Source organism: Narcine bancroftii, chromosome 1 (assembly GCF_036971445.1).
Source record: "Narcine bancroftii isolate sNarBan1 chromosome 1, sNarBan1.hap1, whole genome shotgun sequence".
NCBI lineage: Eukaryota > Metazoa > Chordata > Chondrichthyes > Torpediniformes > Narcinidae > Narcine > Narcine bancroftii.
In genome coordinates this window covers 78102600-78124822 of record NC_091469.1, presented here as the reverse complement: position 1 = coordinate 78124822, position 22223 = coordinate 78102600, and the positions used below count along the sequence as shown (strand labels likewise).

Genomic DNA, 22223 nt, shown 5'->3' with positions numbered 1-22223 from the left:
TGTACTAACAGTTCAAATTATTACATCAGAATAAAGAGTTCAAAATAAAATTTATTTGATTAAATCAGTAGATTGACAGCAATGTCCATAGTTTTTTGGTATGTGTTAATGGATGGCAAAATGCAAAAAGTTGCAGAACAGTTTCAGGGAACTGAATGGCTTACTTTTATTTTTGTGTCCATAACTTTATACTGTACTTGTATTTCTGTTACAGTTCATTCCTGTAATAGTAAATTGTAGCAGCTCACCGGAGGCTTAATCGAACCAGCTCAGGAGGTTCTGATTGACATCACGATGTCACAATGCGATGATGTCATTTGGAACACATGGGGTTTTAAAAAGCTGTTTTTTTTAGTGTAGGTCACATACAAACACTTTAAAACTGATCTTATTTAAAATACTGGAGTTCTGCAAATGCTAGACAGGCCAGCACAAAGAGCCTTTTCAAAAGCTTTGGAGAGTGCCCAAGAGACTTCAGTAATGGATTGTTGTTTACATATGAAGGTGCTATCCTGCGAAGAAATCGTCGACAACAGATGAAATAACTCATCAGAGCTGCAGACTGTTTGGAGAGTTCTAAGAGGGTCATGTAGTTTTGCAAGCAGTTAGAGTCAAACAGGCATTTTTCTCAGAGAGAGAGTTCTGCAGTTTTACAGTCATCAGCACCCATAGTTTTACAGTCATCAGCCGCAACTGGGACTGGAACAGGACAAGCTGGCAAGCTTGTGTAAACCCCATTTGGAAGACAGGTTGTGAGTGCTTAGTTCGGCCTAGTCAAAGCCCTTGTGGTTCATGCAAGAAGAGAGGACTGGCTGCCTAATGCTTCACTTGAAATAAGAGAGACAAAAAGCAACTCTGTGATGACCTGAAAAAAAGACGTTATCATCTGGAGAACCCTGATGGGTCAAGTTTCTTTGGCAAGACACTGAAGTGGCTGGTTACAAGGAATCCATTGTGGATGTCCAGTGAAAAAGAAATCTCTCTCTGAAAACCGACAAGAACCTTCCTGAGTGGTAACCATTTACTTTTCCAGCATCAAAGCCTGGTGAACTTCATAAATGTCAAATTCTGTGCACAGTATAAGAATTGCCTGAAACCAGTGAACTTGGAGGAATGAGAAGTGAGATTGCACTATGAATCAAAGAACTTTTCTGAACTTACACACACATTACATACACGTGTGCTTGGATAAGTTAGGTTAGTTAACTTAATAGTGATATGTCAAAGTGTGGTTCTGTTTTCATATTTAAAGATGATTAAAAGCAACTTTTTTTAAGTAACCATTTATCTACTGCTGCTGGGTTTTGAGTCCTCTGGGCTCATAACAATACACTAAAACTTGAAGTGCAAATAAGATTGCACTACTTCACCGCCAGTGGGCTGATATCGCCTCAAACCGTGCATCTTGGCGCCTCACAGTTTGGCAGGCAGCAACCTCCTTTGAAGAAGACCGCAGAGCCCACCTCACTGACAAAAGGCAAAGGAGGAAAAACCCAACACCCAACCCCAACCAACCAATTTTCCCCTGCAACCGCTGCAACCGTGTCTGCCTGTCCCGCATCGGACTTGTCAGCCACAAACGAGCCTGCAGCTGACGTGGACATTTACCCCCTCCATAAATCTTCGTCCGCGAAGCCAAGCCAAAGAAACTTCATTTTATAACTGGAGACTTTACATTTGCTCAATGAGTCTCTTAGGATGATTCACATGTCTTGATGATCTCCTGATTGATTGTCCTTGAATCTGAGTTGTTGCCTCAGACAATGTCTTCTCACGTGCATTCAGGTTGTTCAAAAGTGTGTGTCTTTCCTTCTACTGTGGCTGGTCCCATTTGAAGATCTCGACGATTTCTTCACAGAATAGAACCTTCATATGTCTGAATGGTGTATGATCTTGGTTGGACATCACTAAGGACAGTTCCCTTCTGAGTCCATGAGTTTGTTTTGTCTTTTATCCTTACTTGGTCACTAGTGTAAAATTCCGATAGGATTTGAACTTCCACACATTCTCCCCCTCTTTTGTTTTTAAGAGGTTCTCCTGAATGGGTAGGTTTGATCTTAGCCTACATCCCATAATGAGTTGTGCTGGTGACATAACACATTCGAGCAGCATTGTGCGATATACTACCATGCTCTGGTAGAAGTCTGTTCCACTGTCTTTTTCCTTGTTCATCAGTCTTTTCACTATCTGTACCAATTTTTCCACTAGACCATTGGACTGTGGAAAATGAGGACTTGCTGTGTTCAAAGTCCCATTCTTTGGCAAACTGTCGGAACTTTCAATTGCAAAACTGGGGTCCATTGTCTGTGAAGACCTCGCTTGCCACACTATGTCTGGAGAATATGGCTTTCATACCTGTTATTACCTCATTTGAAGTGGTGGTGTTCATTCTACACACCTCTGGATACAGGGAGTAATAGTTTGTTACTGCAAAATAGTCCTTCCCTTGACATTCGAATAGGTCAGCGCCTACCTTCTGTTAAAGTCTGTATGGTACTGGGTTTGGCTTTAGTGGTTCTGCAGGACTGCTTGCTTGATATTTCCGGCATATTGTACAGTTTGACACTTCATTTATTATATCATTGTTGATTCTTGGCCAGTACATCTTGGTCTTTTCTTACACTTTTTGATACTGAGATGTCCTCCGTGGAGTCTTTTCTTTGGGATAAGGATTTTGCTTTCTTTGTAGATGATGTCTTCAACCACTTATACTTCTGCCCTGCAGTTCCAGTACTCTGAAATGTCAGGTTAGTACTCCTGCTTCATGTTGGGCCATCCATCCAAGATGGTTTTTTTCTCCTGTTCTCTCAGTGTTTAATCTTTGTTTGTCTCTGACTTTATGAGCTCCATTTTTGCATTTGATATGGGCAGTGCACTTGTGATCATGTCCACGAAAGCGTTCATATCTTCATCCATTTTGGTGTTTGCAGGTTCTTTTATGTCAACAGATCTAAACAACATGTCTGGTGTGTATATTAGCTTACCCGGAGTGTACACTACATATAGTGTTGCAGCCTAATCATCATTCTTTGTATTCTAAATGGACATTCATTTAATGGCTTTTGGAACAATCCAGTCAAGAGCTTATGATCAGTCTCTACACTGTTTGCTTGTCCTGACACAAACTGATGAAATCTTTCACAGGCCTATGTGATGCTGAGCAACTCCTTTTCAATTTGAGCATATCACGTCTTTGTGTCTGTCATTGGGTGTGATGCATACGCAATGGGTTGCCAGTCATCACATTTTTGCAGAAGTATTGCACCAAGCTCACTATGTGATGCATCTGATGATATCTTGATGGGTCTCGCAGGGTCGTAAAACCTCAGAACTGGTTCCTCTGTGAGCAGTTTCTTTAGTTCCCTCCATGACTTTTCATGCTCAAGATTCCACTCCCTTTCAATGTTCTTTTCTGTTCGTCTTCTCAATGGAGCCGTCTTTTCTGAGAGGTTGGATATGAATTTACCCATATAGTTGACCATTCCATGAAACTTCTGTATTGTGGCCTTGGCATGTTCCCAATGGCGGACACCTTTCTGGGATCTGGTCTGATGCCCTCACTGCCAATAATATCTCTCACAAATGTTAGTTCTGTCACGCCGAGCTGGTATTTCTCTCTATTCAGCTTCAGGTTTGCTTTCCTTGTTGCTTCCAGCACTTTCCTTCCTCTCTCATCATGCTCCATTCTCATGGTTCCCCAAACTATGATGTCATCCATTGAGGTATCAACTTCGTCCAGGTGCTCATAGAACATATGGATAGTTTTGTGATACACTTCAGGAGCTGAGGCAATTCCAAATGGTAACCTTAGGAATCTGTATCTGCCAAATGAACTATTGAACATGCACAGTCTTGAACTTGCTTCATCCAAAATCTTGATGATGCATCTAACTTGCTGAAAAACTTTGCATTTGCAAACTTTTGACATGATTTCTTCACCCATGAGAAGCTTAAAAAGTGTTCCATCTTTATTGTTTTGTGGATCCAGGCAAATTCTAAGCTTTACATTCTTTTTGTCCACAACGACAAGTGAACTCACCCATCTCTCTTGTCTCATCTCTCTTCTGAATCACATTCAGACTTTCAATCCTGTCCAACTCTCCCTTTAGTTGCTTTTGAAGCACAAATGAAACTTTTCTGCATGGTTGTATTATCGGTGGTACACGTTTATTCATTCAGATTGTGTGTTCTCCTTGAAGGCAGCTCAGACCCTAAAATAGGTCATTGTTCTCTTTCATGAGTTCATCATAGACTGTCTCTCCTTTGCTTTCCTTAACGAAGACTCTTTTTACCAGGTTCAGTTTCTAACAGGCTGTTAAACCTAGTATGGTCTTCATTTCACTTTGACCATACATTCTCCTTGCACTGGTATATCGGTACTTGAATATTCTGTCACCTTCACATTTGTTCCATGCATCTTTTGTCTCGGTATAATCTTCTTAAAATCAGTCTCTGATATTATATTTATTTGTGGTCCAGTATCCAATTTAACTGAAATGTATGTCATTCACTTTTAATCTCAACATCCAGTCTCTGTTTTCTTTCTTGTTTTCAGTCACAACATCTACATAGAATTCCTCTATCTCCCTTTCATCTACTTCATGAACCTTGCTTTTTTTGCACTTGATTCCTACAGCAACAGACATAATGGTTGCTTTTGTTGCACATATAGCATGTTTTACCATATGCTGGATACTTTTTTGATGGGTGTTGTGTACCGCATCGATGACATGGCTTTTGATTGTTCCTTTCATATTTGTTTAATGGCCACGCTTCTCTTTCCACTTTGATGCGCTTTTTGTTAAACAGTTTATGTCTGTTCTTGCTCATTGCATCCACATTGCAACTAGTTTCACTGAACAGCTCTTTTGCCTACAATTTTACAGTTTCTGTAGCCCTACAGAGTGCTATGGCTTTTTCCAGGTCTAGATTTTGCTCTCTTAGCAGTCTTTCCCTTAGACTATTATCTGGAATACCACACACAAGTCTGCTTTTATCAGTGAGTCAATTAATCCACCAAATTCACGTTTTGCTCTGTTTCTCAATTCAGTCACATACTGATCAATACTTTCTTACGTTTTCTGTATAAATGTGAAAAATCTGTGTTTCTCAAAAGTTCCATTATTTTTTTCAGTTCCATTTTGTCTTTTAGCAGCAAATGTGAAATTATTATACACCTCCAGGGAAAACTGATGCTTTTAATTTATCACTTTTCTCATCAGCTCTGATTGCCACTAAATACAATCCAAAATGCTGTTTAAATCTATTCCAACTTTTAGCCACATTACCTGTCAGCTAAGGTTTCGGTGGTGGGTTTAATCTTTCCATTTTTCAATGTGTTAGCTATTCTTCACTGATTAATTGCTTACTTTAGATTTTACCTTTTAAAGTATTTTCTTTTAATTTCCTTCATCCCATTTCTGACACCATGTTTCACTTTTGTATTCGTATGCGAGTTCTTAGACAACACATGGATGAAGGAAAAGGTTCTTTACTTTAAAGTTGTTGTAAACAGCACCATGAGGCATGCCGTGAAGCTGCAAGCCTCCATTACAGATCTTGCATACTGTGTGTCAGCCTCCTGGCAGCCAAGTCTAATCAAAAGGAGCTATATTCCTTAAGGCATTGCTAGTTGCATTGCAACTATGATCACTATCATTACAACAGGCATCTCAATAACACCACCACTGTAGACTGCTATCCTGTGCCCCATATAGAGAACTTTACAGCTAATCTTCATGGGGGCAGTATATTTTCTAAAATTGACTTCGTGTGTGGATACCACCAAATACCTGTAAACCCAAAGGATGTGCCCAAGACTGCCATCATAACACCATTCAGCCTCTTTGAATTTTTGAGAATGCCTTTTGGGCTCAAAATTGTTGCACAAACATTCCAGCAACTAATGGATGCCATGAGGCGAGGCATGGACTTCCCTTTTGTATACTTGGATGACATACTCGTCACCAGCCACTCCCACAACAACACCTGCAGCATCTGTATTTACTTTGCTGCTACCTACAGGAATTTGGGGTAACTGTGAATCCTGCCAAGTGCAAATTCGGGCAGTCCTATATTTAGTTCTTGGGACATAAGACCAGCAGCTGGGATGTCATTTCATTGCCTAGCAAGGTGGAATCCAACCTCAAATTTGTGAGGCCCAATACAGTCAAAGGACTCCAGGCATTTGTGGGATGGTCAATTTCTATCATTATTTTCTACCCTCTGCAGCTCATACTATGAAACTTCTCTTCGACCTCATGCCAAAGAACTGCCTTGAAAATAGACATATCCGACGCTGCAGTAGGAGGGGTTTTGGAACAGTACACCAATGGACAATGAAAACCTCTAGTGTTTTTTAGTAGGCACCTCTGTCCTAGGAAACAAAATACAGCACATTTGATAAGGAACTGCTGGCACTGTACCTAGCAGTCAGGCACTTCCATTAGTTTTTTGAAGGCAGGGATTTCACAGTTTTTACTGACCACAACCATTAACGTTTGCCTTTGTGAAGGTATCAGATCTCTGGTCAACCCACCTGCCTTACGTATCCGTGTTTTCAACCAGGATTAAACACATCCCTGGTAAGAGTAATGTGGTGGCTGATGCCCTATCCCACTCCTCCATTCAAGCAGTACATGCCCTCTCTCTAGGTGTAGACTACATGACACTTGCCAAAGCTCAATGCCAGGATGACAAACTCCCGGCTTATAAAACTGCTGTCACAAGCCTGCAACTCAAGGATGTAGCCTTTGGGCCCCAAGGTACCACTCTCCTGTATGACATTTCTACCTCGCCCTATCATCCCTGCTGCATGGAGATGTTGCATTTTCAATGCCATTCACGGGTTGTCCTACCCCTCCATTCGAGTGACGATCCACCTAATAGCTGACAAGTTTTCAAGGCATAGACTCAAAAGCAGGTCACGTCCTAGGTAAAGATGTGCATGGACTGCCAATCTGCAAAAGTGCAGAGGCACATGAAGGCATGGCTTCAGCCTTTCCAACCACCACAGCGCATATTCGACCACGTGCATGTTGACATTGTCGGCCTGCTTCCGGTGTCACAAGGATCTAGGTACTAGTTATCGGTCATCAACAGATTCACTAGGTGGCCGGAGATGGTTCCTATGATGGACTTATTGACTGATTCATGCGCCAAAGCTTTTATTTCTGCCTGGATATCTCGGTTTGGCTGACCCACACACGTCAACTCTGACAGAGGCCCACAGTTTACCTCCGCTCTCTGGGATGTTTTGTTGCAACTGCTGAGAATACAGCTTCACCACACAACCGCTTGCCACCGGCATTTGAATGGCCTGGTGGAGCATTCCATAAGCACATGAAGGCTGCATTGATGGCCCACCTTCAGGGACCTGGTTGGGTGGACAAGCTGCCCTGGATTGTCCTGGGAATAAGAACAGCACGCAAGGAGAATCTCAATTCCTTATCGGCCGAGTCAGTTGATCAAGCCCTACTCATTGTATCTGGGGAGTTTGTGCCCATTGCATGCGGACAGGAAGTGTCACTTACTGAAGTCTTAGGCAGACTGCAGGAGTAGCTTGGAAAATTGGCCCCAGTTCCCACGTCAAGGCATGGAACAATGACACCCTTCATCCCGAAGGAACTCCAGGACCGTGAGTTAGCGTTTGTGCATAGAGGTGCATACAGGCCACCCTTACAGAGGCTGTTTGAGGATCCCTTCAGAGTTCTATGAAACAATCGTACACTTGTGCACTGGAATTTTAGGGGCATCCAGAGACACTTATGATTGACTGACTAAAGCCCACTCATCTCGACCTTGATCAGCCTTTGCCACAACCCCTGATACAAAATCGCCGACAACTGCCCATGAGCTGTGGACAGTAATGGCCCCAGAGGTTTAGCCTCCTATCACCGGTTCTTTGGGGGCGGGGGGGTGCCATGTAGGCTCAGCAGAGGCTTAATCAAAATGGTTCTGGAGGTTCTGAGTGATGTCATGACGTCAGAATGGTAGTATGTCATTTGAACACGCAGGTTTTAAAAAGCTGAGTGTGTCTGTTTGAATAAATGACTTTCACTGAACTTGACTGGACTACATCTGATCATTTTCTTGTTCTTTGTTTCGCACTGTGACACATTTAAAAAGAATTATATTTCTTGCATGAATTGGTTTACTAAGTTTATATGCTACCATGAACTCTTTATAGTGCATTTGATTTCCACAGATTGCAGCAGATACTTTTTCTTTCACAATGGTACCTGTTTAGAAGATTGTCCCCAGGGATGGTTTCAAAATATTCAAACTTTTACGTGCACTTTGTGCTATCACAAATGTGCAGTGTGTAATGGTCCAGACTCTGATGAGTGTGAAGAGTGTGATGACCCTTCCTTGGTTCTGTATAATGGGCAGTGTTTGGAAACTTGTCCTGAAGGAACTTATACTGACGTGCAATCTAAACATTGTCAAGGTGAGCTCAATTAGAAATTAACATAATTGTAAGAAAACAATAATTTTAAATCATAATGTAGATTTGAATGTTTAGTGGTAATTAACTGTGGAATAGTTTTACAAGAGAGCTATTGTTCCCTTTCAACATTTTGAATTTTCTTTTGTAAAATAAACGTGCATTAATTTTATTTAAAGGAACTCTGAGTTCTGAATCAGATAGATGAAGTTAATTTTAAATATATTAAAAAATATATATTATATTTGTAACTTCCATTTTGGGTTAAGATTCAATGAATTATCACCCTAATGTCAAAAAAGGGCAAAAGATTCAATGGTGAACTTAAATTAATTAGATCTTCAAATTCAGTACAATCCTGGTTACAGAGCAAAGATATGATGGCAATGCTGAATTCCTTCCAGGGCTTTATCACTTTTTCTTTATGGGAACTGGTGTCAGTCGAGCATTAATGCATGCTGTATGGGAACCTAGTGTGGCAGATTATAGATAGGTTTTGGAAGATAAATTGGGACAGGTTTTTTAGTGTAGGTCACATACAAACACTTTAAAACAGATCTTATTTAAAATACTGGAGCTCTGCAAATGCTAGACAGGCCAGCGCCAATATACTTTGCAAAAGCTTTGGAGTGTGCCCAAGAGACTTCACTAATGGATTTTTGTTTACAAAAAGCCAACAGACAAAATAACTAATTGGAGCCGCAGGCTGTCTGGAGTTGAACTTGGAACTAAGAGGGTCATGAAGTTTTGCAAGCAGAGAGAGAGAAACAGGCTTTTTCTTTATGAGAGCGATCAGTTCTGCAGTGCTACAGTCAGCAGCAGCAGCTGGGACTGGAACAGGGCAAGCTGGCAAGCTTGTGGAAAACCCCATTTGGAAGATGGGTTGTGAGTGCTTAGTTCAGCCTGGTCAAAGCCCTTGTGGTTCATGCAAGTGGAGAGGAGTGGCTGCCTAATGTTTCACTTGAAATAAGAGAAGCAAAAAGGAACTCCGTGGTGACCTGAAAGAAAGAGGTTATCATCTGGAGAACTCTGAGGGGGCAGGTTTCTTCAGCAAGACACTGAAATGGCTGGTTACAAGGAACAAGTTGTGGGTGTCCCACGAACAATAAATCTCTCTCTGAAAACCGACAAGAACCTTCCTGAGCGGTAACCACTTACCTTTCAAGCACCAAAGCCTGGTGAACTTTATAAATGTTAAATTCTGTGCACAGTATAAGAATTGCCTGCAACCAGTGAACTTGGAGGAATGAGAAGAGAGATTGGACTGTGAACCAAAGAACTTTTCTGAACTTACCCACACATTACATACACGTGCGCTAAAAATTAGAAGGGGGTTAAGTTAGGTTAGTTAAGTTAATACCTGTAGTGATAAGGTAAAGTTTGATCCTGTTTTCATATTTAAAGATAATTAAAAGCACCTTTTTTTTTAAGTAACCATTTGTCGTGGTGAAAATCTATTGCTGCTGGGGTCCTCTGGGCTCATAACACTAGCAATACCGGCCATTGCACAGGCGATTCTGAGAACAGGAAGATGATGAGTAGGGGCTTCAGACTGAGGTAAAAACCATCATGTTATTTGTGGATCCAGGAGAAACACTTATCCTCTAAATTTAACCAATACCATATTAATTGAAGTTTTGAAGTGTTTTTAAGGAACATTGGTTTAGGCTGATCAGAATATAGAAATAAATATTTCAAGCTTTTGCACAATATACCTGAAACAATTTAAAAATATTTAATTAATTTAAGATTGCCCTCATGATCTTTGCTCTGTGACAACTCTGTGCAAGGAATCTTCATTTTAATAGATGCAGAGGGTAAGCTGAAAAAAAAGACACAACAGTAACCTAAATATCTATTTACATTGAGCGTAGGTCTTAGACCTGCTAAATTAAATAGAGCCATGCCCATTTTAGACCAATAGAGTAACCATAATGAACTTCAAATGAAACTCTTATTATGTGGGGATGGATACGTTACTACTCTCCCTTGTGATTCAATGTGGAAATCTTCTAATATTCATCCTCCGAAGCTGTGCATCCTTCCACAAGCAGTGTTAGGAGCCCAGAGGACTCATAAACCCAGCAGCAATAGATATTCACCAAGACAAATGGTTACTTAAACAAAAGTTGCTTTTAATTATCTTTAAACATGAAAACAGGATCACACTTTAACTTATCACTATTAACTAACCTAACTTAGCCCCCTTCTAATTCCAAGCACACGTGTATGTAATGTGTGTGCAAGTTCAGAAAAGTTATTTGGTCCACAGTCCAATCTCACTTCTCATTCCTCCAAGTTCACTGATTGCAGGCAATTCTTATACTATGCACAGAATTTAACATTTATAAAGTTCACCTGGCTTTGGTGCTTGAAAAGTAAACGGTTACCACTCAGGAAAATACTTGTTGGTTTTAGAGAAAGATTTGTTGTTCCAGGATATCCACAACTGATGTACTTCCATCAGCCACTTCAGTGTCTTGCTGATGAAACATTCCCCTTTGGGGTTCTCTGGATGATAACTTATTTCTTTTACATCACCACAGAGTTCTTTTTTGGTTCTCTTATTCCAAGTGAAACATTAGACAGCCACTCATATCCTCTTGCATGAACCACAAGGGCTTTGACCAGGCCATCTTTCAAATGGTGCTTTCCACAAGCTTTCCAGCTTGTCCTGTTCCAGTCCTAGCTGCTTCTGTTGTTACTGGCTGTTACACTCTACAAGTGATCTCTGTGTGAGAGAAAGCCTGTTTGACTCTCTCTCTGCTTGCATAATCACTTGACCCTCCTAGAACAAAAAGTTTTCTTCCAGACAATCTGTGGCTCCAGCAAGATCTTTCATCTGTTGCCTTTTGTAAACAACAATCCATTAATGAAGTCTCTTGATCTCTCTTCCAAGCTCTTGCAAAAGCTGTAGATCCGATATGTCTAGCATGGGGCAGAGCTCCAGTGTTTTAAATAAGATTTGTTTTAAAGTGTTTGTATGTAACATACCCTAACAAATCTTTCCCAATTTATCTCCCAAAAACATATCTATATATTCTGTCACAGCAGCCACTATGTTATTGACTTACTTAATGAAAGGTGACTGCAAAAATGACAGTGAGAAATTCTCCCAATGTAAGGATTCTGCTCCTTAAGTTCCAACAAGGACCACTATAATTATGCTTTTTTGTCTAGTCTCTTCCATGGATTCAGTTTAGATACGGGACAGAGGAGCAGAAGCAGTTAGAGGGACATGTTTTACTAGCTTGTAATTATAGATTGCCTTTTACTTCCTATGGATGCTGCATGGCATGATGAGTTTCACCACCACTTTTTTTTAAATGCTGCATATCTTGGTATCGTTGGCAAACAATGAAACATATGCAAATTCAAATTTGGATTTGTAAATAATTTATAATCATTAAAACCAAAACAAAATAATATTCCATATACTTATATCTTCAACTATCTAAATGTCTATTGCTTTTTCTGTGGAGTTATTTGATTTTATCTGATATCAGAAGTTAAATAAACACAGGCTTAGTTAATAGTAAGATGGGACATTGCCTGAAAAGATTCATGAGGGGATATTTTGCAGCAAAATTACCTATGAGGCCCAGTCAATATGAAGGAATTTTAAATCATCAGTTCTTACAAACTAACAGCTTTCTGTGTTTTCATTATACATCTGCTCCTTTAATTTCCACTGACTTTCAGGGAACCTATAATACAACCACATCAAAGAGATCATTCCCTTCTTATTACAGAGTTCAACTTGTATAGCCTCTCTGGATGATATCCTATGAACAACAATTGGGTTCACCCTAATCAAAAATGCAATGCCCTTCCTTTCTTAGCTCAACCTCTGTCATGTCTGTAGATGAGAGTTTATTGTCATATTCATAAGTTCAATGTACAAAGGCACTGAAATTCTTACTTGCTACAGCAACCCAGGAACATGAGATACATCAAGTACATTTGTTTAAAATAGGTCACTGCAATATTCTGTGGGACAGAAAAAGAGATAATAAATATAAAAGGATAGATAAATAAATAAATATTCACAGTTACACTTCATGCGGAAAAAGAACTTTGATCCCTGAAAAATTCAGCTGCCTGATCTGCTACTCTCTTGGCCATCCTTGTGTTATGTCAAAAGTAAACCATTCACATATTCCAATTAATGCGCTGAGTTAATTTGCCTTGCTGATTAGGCTTTTTGAATTAAAATAGATGCAGAGGGTAAGCTGAAAAAAAAGACACAACAGTAACCTAAATATCTATTTACATTGAGCGTAGGTCTTAGACCTGCTAAATTAAATAGAGCCATGCCCATTTTAGACCAATAGAGTAACCATAATGAACTTCAAATGAAACTCTTATTATGTGGGGATGGATACGTTACTACTCTCCCTTGTGATTCAATGTGGAAATCTTCTAATATTCATCCTCCGAAGCTGTGCATCCTTCCACAAGCAGTGTTAGGAGCCCAGAGGACTCATAAACCCAGCAGCAATAGATATTCACCAAGACAAATGGTTACTTAAACAAAAGTTGCTTTTAATTATCTTTAAACATGAAAACAGGATCACACTTTAACTTATCACTATTAACTAACCTAACAGTTAAACTGTCAGACTTTCTATGGAATCACAGTAAATTGCACCAAATGTGTATCTAGGTGGTAGAATGAGTGGGTAAGGTGGGGGGAAAAATATGGATTGGTATAGGATTAGTCTCAATGAGTGCTTGATGGTCGAGGTGATCCCAGTGAGCAATAAAGAGATTATTTCCATGTTGTAAGACTCTGTCTGTCATGCTTAATAGCAACATTCAAGATTCCCAACCTCTGATAACATACATTTTGTTTTATTTATAGAATGTGATAAGACATGTAGAACATGCAACGGACCTCATTCAACTGACTGCATTCATTGTAGAGAGGGATTTATAAGGAACAATCAAGAGCACTGTGTGGCACACAAGGACTGTGCCCTAAATATGTATATGGACCAGATCTGTCGACCATGTCACAAAAAATGCCATCGCTGTTATGGCCCCACAGACCATGATTGTCTCAGCTGCAATCAATATCATTTTTTACTCAGTAAGTATGCTTCATTAGATTCAACATACCAGAAATTTTTTTTGAATAATACATAATACATCTTCAAGTAATATTGATGAGTGAACTGTACCCAAAACTGGAAGTCTTCACTGTAGGCATACATTTTGTTTTAAGATTCTAACCGATTTTAATGCCCTTTTTACTTTGAAAAGGTTAATACCAAACTATGAACAAAAATAAATTTTATAAGTAAGATCATCATAAATTTCACTCTGGAAATGTCCCCAAGGTTGAAAGTTCTGCGTGAAGTTATCTCCAGTGAGGAAGATGCTGAATTAAGCTCACACAAATTGAGGTACAATTATTGAAAAGGATATAAAACAGTTTTTTAAACATTGGAGTTGTTTCTCTCCAATCAGAAAGATGTGAAAACTACTCCACCAAACACTATGATTACCACTGACCTGTGTTTTCTAACTTAAGAAAGTGATTAAACTTTAAAACAAGATATGAAAAGTCCAATAAATGCATATTTTCCATGATAACTTTGAATAGAAAAAATGTTTAAATTTCTTTTCTGATTTTAACATGGGATCATTTGCTTAAATTTAACTAAAAATTGTATCATTAATCAGAAATACGTTGTAAACTTTGGAATCCAGAATACCTCGTTTTAATTCTCCAATATGTATTGGACATGGTTTATTATTAAATAGAATTGACAACACTTTCTGATGGCACTGAAGCCCTTCTGTTGGGTCTTGATTGGATTACAAAGAGTTAGGCACAGAAACAAAAAAAGTGAGGGTATTGGTTTAGAAAATATATGATAGAGTTATGCCACCTATATTTAAGATATTCAGCATTCCTTTTTGCATGGACTCCACTCTTTTTTTCCATTATCATAGTCTCCTCTGAAAATCACAAACTTCTACCCAGAAAGGAAACATTGCTCACTGACAAAGAGACGACCATGCTCAATTTATACAAGAGGCTATCTGTACATGAAGTTAATTCAATAATGCAAAAGAAATCAAATTTTGGTCAAATATAAATTGCTTTGGAACTATTAAGAGATGATTGTATGATTAATTTGTTTGTTTGATCCCATTAAGAAGTCCCAAATTACACATTTAAAAATTATTTCTCCACAGCCTCATTAGTAAAAATAGTCCACTCTTTCTCAACAGGAAGCAGCAGGGAGCAAATGCAGATAAACGGGATGAACCGAGAATTTCAGCTTGGTCAACATGGAGAGGTTGGACCGAAGGTCCAGTTCCATGCCATATGCCTCTGGTTATTAAATTTCAGACTTAATTATTGTAACTGTTTATCTTTCTCTTAGACAAGACATGCATCGACTCTTGTCCTGATGGATATTACACAGAGAAGCAGCACTGCTTTGCCTGCCATCAAGGCTGTAAGACTTGCAATGGGCCATCAAAATCAGATTGTCTTGCCTGTAAATCAGACTGGTACAAACTGGGACCAATTTGTGTCAAGACATGTGGATCTGGGTAGGTGCCATGGATCAAATTAAAAATAATTCTTTGGAATTTCAACTAGCTGCATCACAATGTGGTACGATTGCTAGAGAGAAATGGATTGGAGGTCAATCTACTGGACCATAAAAGTGGCAGAGAGGATCACTAGAATCTCCCTCCCCCCCCATCGGTGCGAGCTACTGAGATCTTTGTCTGAAGGGAGCTTGCAAAATCATTGAGGAACACTTCCACCTTGCATACAGCATCTTTCAGCTGCTCCCCTTGGGGAAGAGATACAGGAATATCAGGGCCAGCGCCAGGCTGAGGAACAGCTTCTTCCCGTGATCAGTGAAAAGGCTGAACCACCAACGAAACTGGCCACATGAACCATCTGTGACTCTCATATTCATGAAACAATATTTATTTATTTGTGTAGATGAAATAATGTATATTATTTGTCTATGACTGGAGAAGAGAGGAGGAGGAGTGACAAGAAGGATGACCGGCAAGAAAATATACAAGTGAACCGGTGCGGACTCGAAAGGCCAACATGGCCTGTTTCTGCTCCGTAAATGGTTATATGGTTATGGTTATATATGGTTGTGTGTCTGTGGGTTTTGCAACAAAGACCCGAGAACACTGCTTTGTCAGATTGTACTTATACAATCAGATGACAATAAACTTGACTGGTCCTCAGGTTGAAATTCTAAACTAGAGAAAGGCCAATTTTGAGAAAATGAGAAAGGATCTCAAAAGTGAGGAATGAGGCATAATGTTTTGCAGCAAGGATGTGTTCGCTAAATGGAAGGCCATCAAAGGCAAAATTTTGAGAGTTCAGAGTTTGCATTGTTCCCATCAGGATTAAAAACAAAGTTACCAGGCACAGGGATCCTTGATTTTTGAGGGATATTGTAGATTTTGTTTGGAAGAAAAGAGAGGTGCATAGCAGGAATAGGCAACAAGGAGCAAACGAGGTGCTTGAGGAGTATAAAAAATGCAAGGAAACAAATTAAGGACATCAGGAAGACTAAAAGAAGACATGAGGGTGCTTTAGCAGACAGTGTGATGGAAAATTCTAAGGTATATTAAGAGCAAAAGGATAGTACAGGAAAAAAGTGGTTTCCTTGAACATCAGAGTGTTTGGCTTTGTATGAAGCCAGTCTTTGCATCAGTATTTACTCAGGAAACTGGCACAGAGTCGAAGGAAGTAAGGTAAACAAGCAGTGAGGTCATGAAACCTATGCAGATTAAAGAGGAGAAAGTGCTTGCTGTCTTAAAGCAAATAAGGATGGATAAATCCCCAGGGCCTGTCAAGATATTCCCTTGAACCTTGAGGGAGGCTAGTGTAGAAATTGCAGGGACTCTGGCAAATATTTTAAATGTTCTTAGCCACAGGTGAGTTGCTCCAAAAGTAACCCAGGAAATTATAGGCCTTTAAGCCTGATGTCAGTCATAGGTAAATTATTGGAAGGTGTCCAAAGAGATCAGATATATGAGTATCTGGATAGCCAGAGACTGATTTGGGATAGTCAAAATGACTTTGTGCATGGTAGTCATGTTTAACCAATCTTATAGAGATTTACTAGGAGGTTACCAGGAATGTTGATGAAGGAAAGTCTATGGATGTTGTCCACATGAACCTTAAAAAGGCTTTTGACAAAGTCCCATATGGGAGACTAATGAGAAATATTCAGACGATTAGTATTCATGGTGAGGTAGTAAACTGGATTTGACATACTGGAGAAGCCAGAGAGTGGAAGTGGATTATTGTTTCTCAGACTGGAGGCCTGTGACTAGTGGCATGTCTCAGGGGTCAGTGGTGGGATCATTGCTGTTTGTCATCTTTATCAATGATCTGGATGATAATGTGATAAATTGGATCAGCAAGTTTACATATGACACAAACATTGGAGACACTGTGGACAATGAGGAAGGCTTTCAGAGCATCCAAAAGGATCTGGACCAGCTGCAAAAATGGGTTAAAAAATGGCAGTATAATTTAATGCAAAGAAGTGCGAGGTGTTGCATTTTGGAAGGTCAAGCCAAGGTATGACATATACAGTGAATGGAAGAGCACTGAGGAGTGCGGTAGAATGGAAGGATCTGGGAATAGAGATACATAATTCCCTGAAAGAGGTGTCACAGGTAGACAGGGTTGTAAAGAGTTTTTGGCATTTTAGCCTTCATAAATCAAAGTACTTTGTGTAAGAGTTGTGATGTTATCGTAAAGTTATATGGTTAAAGACATTGGTGAAGCCAAATTTGGAGTATTGTGTGCAGTTTTGGTCACCTAACTACAGGAAAGATAATAATAAAATTGAAGGAGTGCAGAAAAGATTTACTAAGATGTTGCAAAGACTTTAGGAACTGAGTTACAAGGAAATGTTAAATAAGTTATGTTACGAGCCCAGAGGACCCCAAAACCCAGCAGCAATAGATATTTACCAAGACAAATGGTTACTTAAACAAAAGTTGCTTTTAATTATCTTTAAACATGAGAACAAGATCAAACTTTAACTTATTACTATTAACTTATTTAACTAACCTTTTTTTTTAACTTTATTTAAAATTTTATGACATGAATAAAATAAAAATTACATTTAAAGAAATAATAAAAAATAAGATAATAAAAATTAGAATACTACATCATTAAACTACACAAATTAACCCCCCCAATAATTATAACACAACATTAATCATCTAATTTAAAGTTAGTCCAACCTTCCCCCCAAAATAAAGAGTGAAGAATTAATTAACAATGTTGTAAATAAAATAGAAAAAACCCCACTTACAAAAAAAAGGATAAAACTTAACAACAAAAAAAATTACTAACAAGAAAAAAAGTATCAATACTAAAATAATACATATATTTAAATCAAACATAATACATGTATTTAACAAATGAAATCCACTTTAAAACTAAGTTCAAATATTAAAATCATATATCAACCACATATCTGTTATACAAAAAATCATAATTAATAATACATAAATACAGAATTTCCATTAATACCAAGTTTCCTTTATAATTCATCGAGAGAACAAAAACATCCTTTAGAAAAACAATCAGATAAACTTTTTATTCCCTTCCCCTCCCCTTATATAAAAAAAGAAAAAAAAGAAAAAAAAGTTCAAACTCTTATAAAATTCTCCATATATAATTCATTTATAACATCTTCAAAATTCTCTATCGAAATTAACTTAATTTTATTAAACTCTTCTCCCTCAATGTATTTGTACTTAATTTTCTTCTTTTTCTTCTTATCACCTTTCCCCTAATCTTCCTCTTCATCTAATTCAACATCCTCAATTTTTGACTTATTATCTTCTGTGACATCATCCTCTTAAAAAAGAAAGAAAAAAGAGAAACCCCCCCCCAAAAAAAGAGAAAAAAAGGAGAGAAAATAAAACCTCCTAATTCCCTCTCAATTACAATCAGAAAACAAAAAGAGTTAAAAAAAAATTATTTATTTAAAAAAATAATAATAAAAAAAACCTTCACTTCTTAACCCAAAAATTAAAAAGAAAAAAAAAACAGGTCAGAGGTCACAACTACCTCCTCCTATTTAAACTGCCCAAAGCGGTAACTCCCCCAAAATATTGGGTGTGAGATAACTCACAGGTAGCTGATGACTTCTGGAAACTAGTGCCCACCCAGTTCCCTCTCCCAACTCCCATTTCATTAAACTATCATCATTATTTAAACTATTTAAATTCTTCTCAAAAAAAAAGATAAAAGATTTATTTTTTTTAAATCAACGTTACCACTTCGGTCACCATTACTTCCATTTCTTTTAAAAATCTGGATCCCACCTTACATCTCTACTCTCTTTGGAGACCTTGAAGGACTACATCGTTCCTGAAACTGCATGATTGGTAGAGACTAAGCAAAGTCCATAACCTCTTTAGGATTGTCAAAGAACTTTGGCTAATTTCCATCCTAAAAAATCTTCAGTACCGCAGAATACCTGAATGTTGCCTTATGTCTTTTTTTTCACAACCGTTCTTTCACAGAATTAAATTCACGTTGTTGAAACATAATTTCTTGACTCAAATCTTGATAGAAGAAAACAGGATTATTCTGAACCATCAAAGGAGATCTATTTTGCTGGGCATTTCTAATAGCCGTACGTAAAATTGTCTCTCTGTCACAATAGTTTAAACAACGGATCAAAACAGATCTTGGATTCTGTCCTGAAAAAGATTTTCTTCTTAAAACTCTATAAGCACGTTCCAGTATTAAACCTTCAGGGAATTTATCCTGTCCTAACACTCGTGGAATCCATTCAGTAAAACATTTTCTTGGATCTGATCCTTCTATGCCTTCTGGCAAACCAACAATTTTCACATTGTTCCGTCTAGATTGATTCTCCAAATAATCAACCTTTTTTGCTAAATTTTTATTTTGGGTCTGCAATGTTTCAATGATTCTATTTTCATCTTGCAGTTGATCCTGTGCATCGACTAAACCTTGATCACACATTTCAAATCTTTCAATGGTTTCAAACTTAAAAGCTCCATTAATGACTTCTGCCATCGCATTAATCTTGGAAATAAACAGGTTCACAAAATTAGCTAAGTGACTCGATACAGAATATATCTTATCTTCAAGATCCTTAACAGACATTTCAACAGAAGTAGATTCAGGCATAATGGGGTCTTGCTGTTCCTTAGAGACCATGGGATCTTCTGTCCCTTCCCTTAATTTAGTATCTTTTCTAGCAGTTTGACTTCGTATAAAAATCCCTCTCAAAGTCCCCCCAGCAGTGCCAGGAGACTGAAGATCAGAGTTATCTTTAAGCCAAATCTCTTTAATCATCTTCACTGAATTGATGTCTGGAAAAACCGTTGTAATTGAAGATGCATTTTGCAGCGCCACCACTGTAGCAGTCAAATGACAGCTCTTTAACTCTCCAGCTGGTGGCGCCCCAGCTGATTCAACTGTCAAAGTCTGAGTAACAGCACCCGTGTTGATCCTCATTCAGGAGGAGACCTTTTTTTTCAATTTGTACTGACTGTGGTCTTCTGATGAGGAAGCCAAGGATTGAGTTGCAGAGCAGGGTGCTGAGGCCTAGGTTTGGAGCTTCTTCACCCATACTGAGGATATAATAATGTTGAATGTTGAACTGTAGTTGATAAGGAGCAGCCTGAAGTACATGTTGCTGTTGTCCAGGTGATCCAGAGCAGAGAGGGGAGCCAGTGATATTGCATCTGCTGTGGAGCAATTGTAGCAGTGAGTCCAGACCTTTACTTGGATGCAGGTTAATTCTGGCTATGACCATCCTCTCAAAGCATATCATTGCAGTAGATGTTTGTGCTACTGAGCGATAGACATTTCGGCAGCTCACTTTGTTTTTCTCTAGCTGGTTGGTTGCACAGTTTGTCAGTACCCTTCATGTATGCCATCAGGGCCTGACGCCTTGTGAGGGTTCACCCTCTTGAAGGATGTTCTAATGGCCTGAGACAGATATCACAGAGTCATCACCTTCTGCAGAGATTCTCATTGGTACAGTTGAGTTCTTCTCAAAGCGAGCATAAAAGGTGTTCAACTCATTGGGTCGTGAAGCATCACAGCCATTTATGATGTTTAGCTTTGCCTTGCAGGGTATATTGGCCTGCATTCCCAGCCATTACTAGTGTGGATCTGACCCTTTTTCTAGCTTCCATTAGAATTGCCTCCTTGCTGCAGAAATAGCCTTTCCTAGGTCATCCCTGGACTTCTGTAGAGATCTAGATCACCGATTTTAAGTGCCATCAACCTCACCTTCAGCAGGTTGTGAACCTTTTGATTCATCCACGACTTCTGGTTGGGGTACTCATGGTATGCACACGTGGGCACATACTTGTCCATACAGGTCTTAATGAAGTTGGTGACAGCCGTGTTATTAGCATTCAAGTTTGAAAATGAGTCCTTGAATATGGTCCAGTCCACCAATTCAAATAGTCCTGAAGGTGCTGCTTTGCCTCCCTTGACCATACTTCCACTGACTTTGCCACTGGGTGCTGTAGTCCTCAGTCTTTGCTTGTATTCTGGGAGTAGATCTACAGCCAGGTGATTAGACTTGCTGAAGTGCGGTTATGAGGTGGTTTAGTAGGCATTTTTCATGGAGGTGCAGCATTTGTCAAGTGTGTTATCTCCTTTAGTTTCACTGGTATGGACACAATGGGCAAAGTGACCTCCATATCTGTGGGAATTGAAAAAATAGTTGAAATAGCATTTAATTGGGAGGTCATGATTTCCTTGACCACTTGTCCCTTCCCACCCATTTCTCCATTACCTGGTACTTTCCCATACAACTGCAGGAAGTGTAAGAATTGCTCTTACACCTCCTCCCTCATTACCATCCAAGATTCTAAACAGTCCTTCCACATGAGGCAAAGATTCATGTGTACCTCTTCAAAACTCATCTACTGCATTTGGTTCTCCCTATGTAGCCTCCTCTACATCGGTGAGACCAAATGCAGATTTGAGGAATGTTTTGCTGCATATCTGCACTCTTTCCGCAATGGCCAATCTGAGCTCTTGTTTGCATGTTATTTCAATTCCACTTCACATCGACCTGTCTGTGTTGGGCTTTCTCCATTGCCAGATTGAGGCCCAACACAAACTACACCTGATATTCTACCTGGGCACTCTACAGCCCAATGGTATGAATATAGAATTATTTTAATTTCAGGAAATGAATCCTCTCTCCCTTAACCCTTGTCAGATTCTGGCACTGGCCGTCTTTGTCTTCTAATCACTCACTGCCCTGTATGACTTGTCTTCCACCACCTGACCTGTTTCCATTTAAACAACCAGAGTACTGTATAGTGTTCTCTTCTGGATTAATTTTGCTTTCATACAATTCATAACAAAATTAATTGAGGTACATTTCAAGCACAGCTCATACAAATGGTTTCTTCTTGTCCTTGAGAGGGTCAAGAACTTCAAATTCCTGTTTGTCAGCATCTCCTGAGGGTCTGTCCTGGAGCCTACATGTGGATGCAATCTCGAAAAAGGCTCACCAGCAGCTCTACTTTGTGAGGAATTTGAAGAGATTTGGTATGTCACCGAATACTCTTGAAAATTTCTACAGATGTACTGAGGAGAGCATTCTGGCTTGTTACATCACTCCCTGGTACAGAGGTGCCAATGCACAGGAGAATAAAAACATTCCAAGGGTTGTTAACTCGACCTGCCACATCACAGGCATCAGTCTTCATTCTATCGAGGGCATCTGTAAGAGGAGGTTAAGAA

The 22223-nt window shown here is 39.1% G+C and overlaps 1 protein-coding gene across 4 annotated transcripts in view; it reads left to right on the top strand.

The window, feature by feature from the left end:
* The window catches only part of pcsk5b (proprotein convertase subtilisin/kexin type 5b), a 430761-nt gene that overhangs the window by 393889 nt on the left and 14649 nt on the right, over positions 1-22223 (top strand). For 3 of the 4 annotated variants that reach the window (XM_069930561.1, XM_069930567.1, XM_069930572.1), the window contains 3 exons: positions 8207-8449; positions 13311-13538; positions 14845-15016. In XM_069930561.1, coding sequence (XP_069786662.1) covers positions 8207-8449; positions 13311-13538; positions 14845-15016 — 643 coding nt within the window. The remainder of the gene's footprint in view (positions 1-8206; positions 8450-13310; positions 13539-14844; positions 15017-22223) is intronic. The other variant, XM_069930563.1, reaches the window with a different exon arrangement.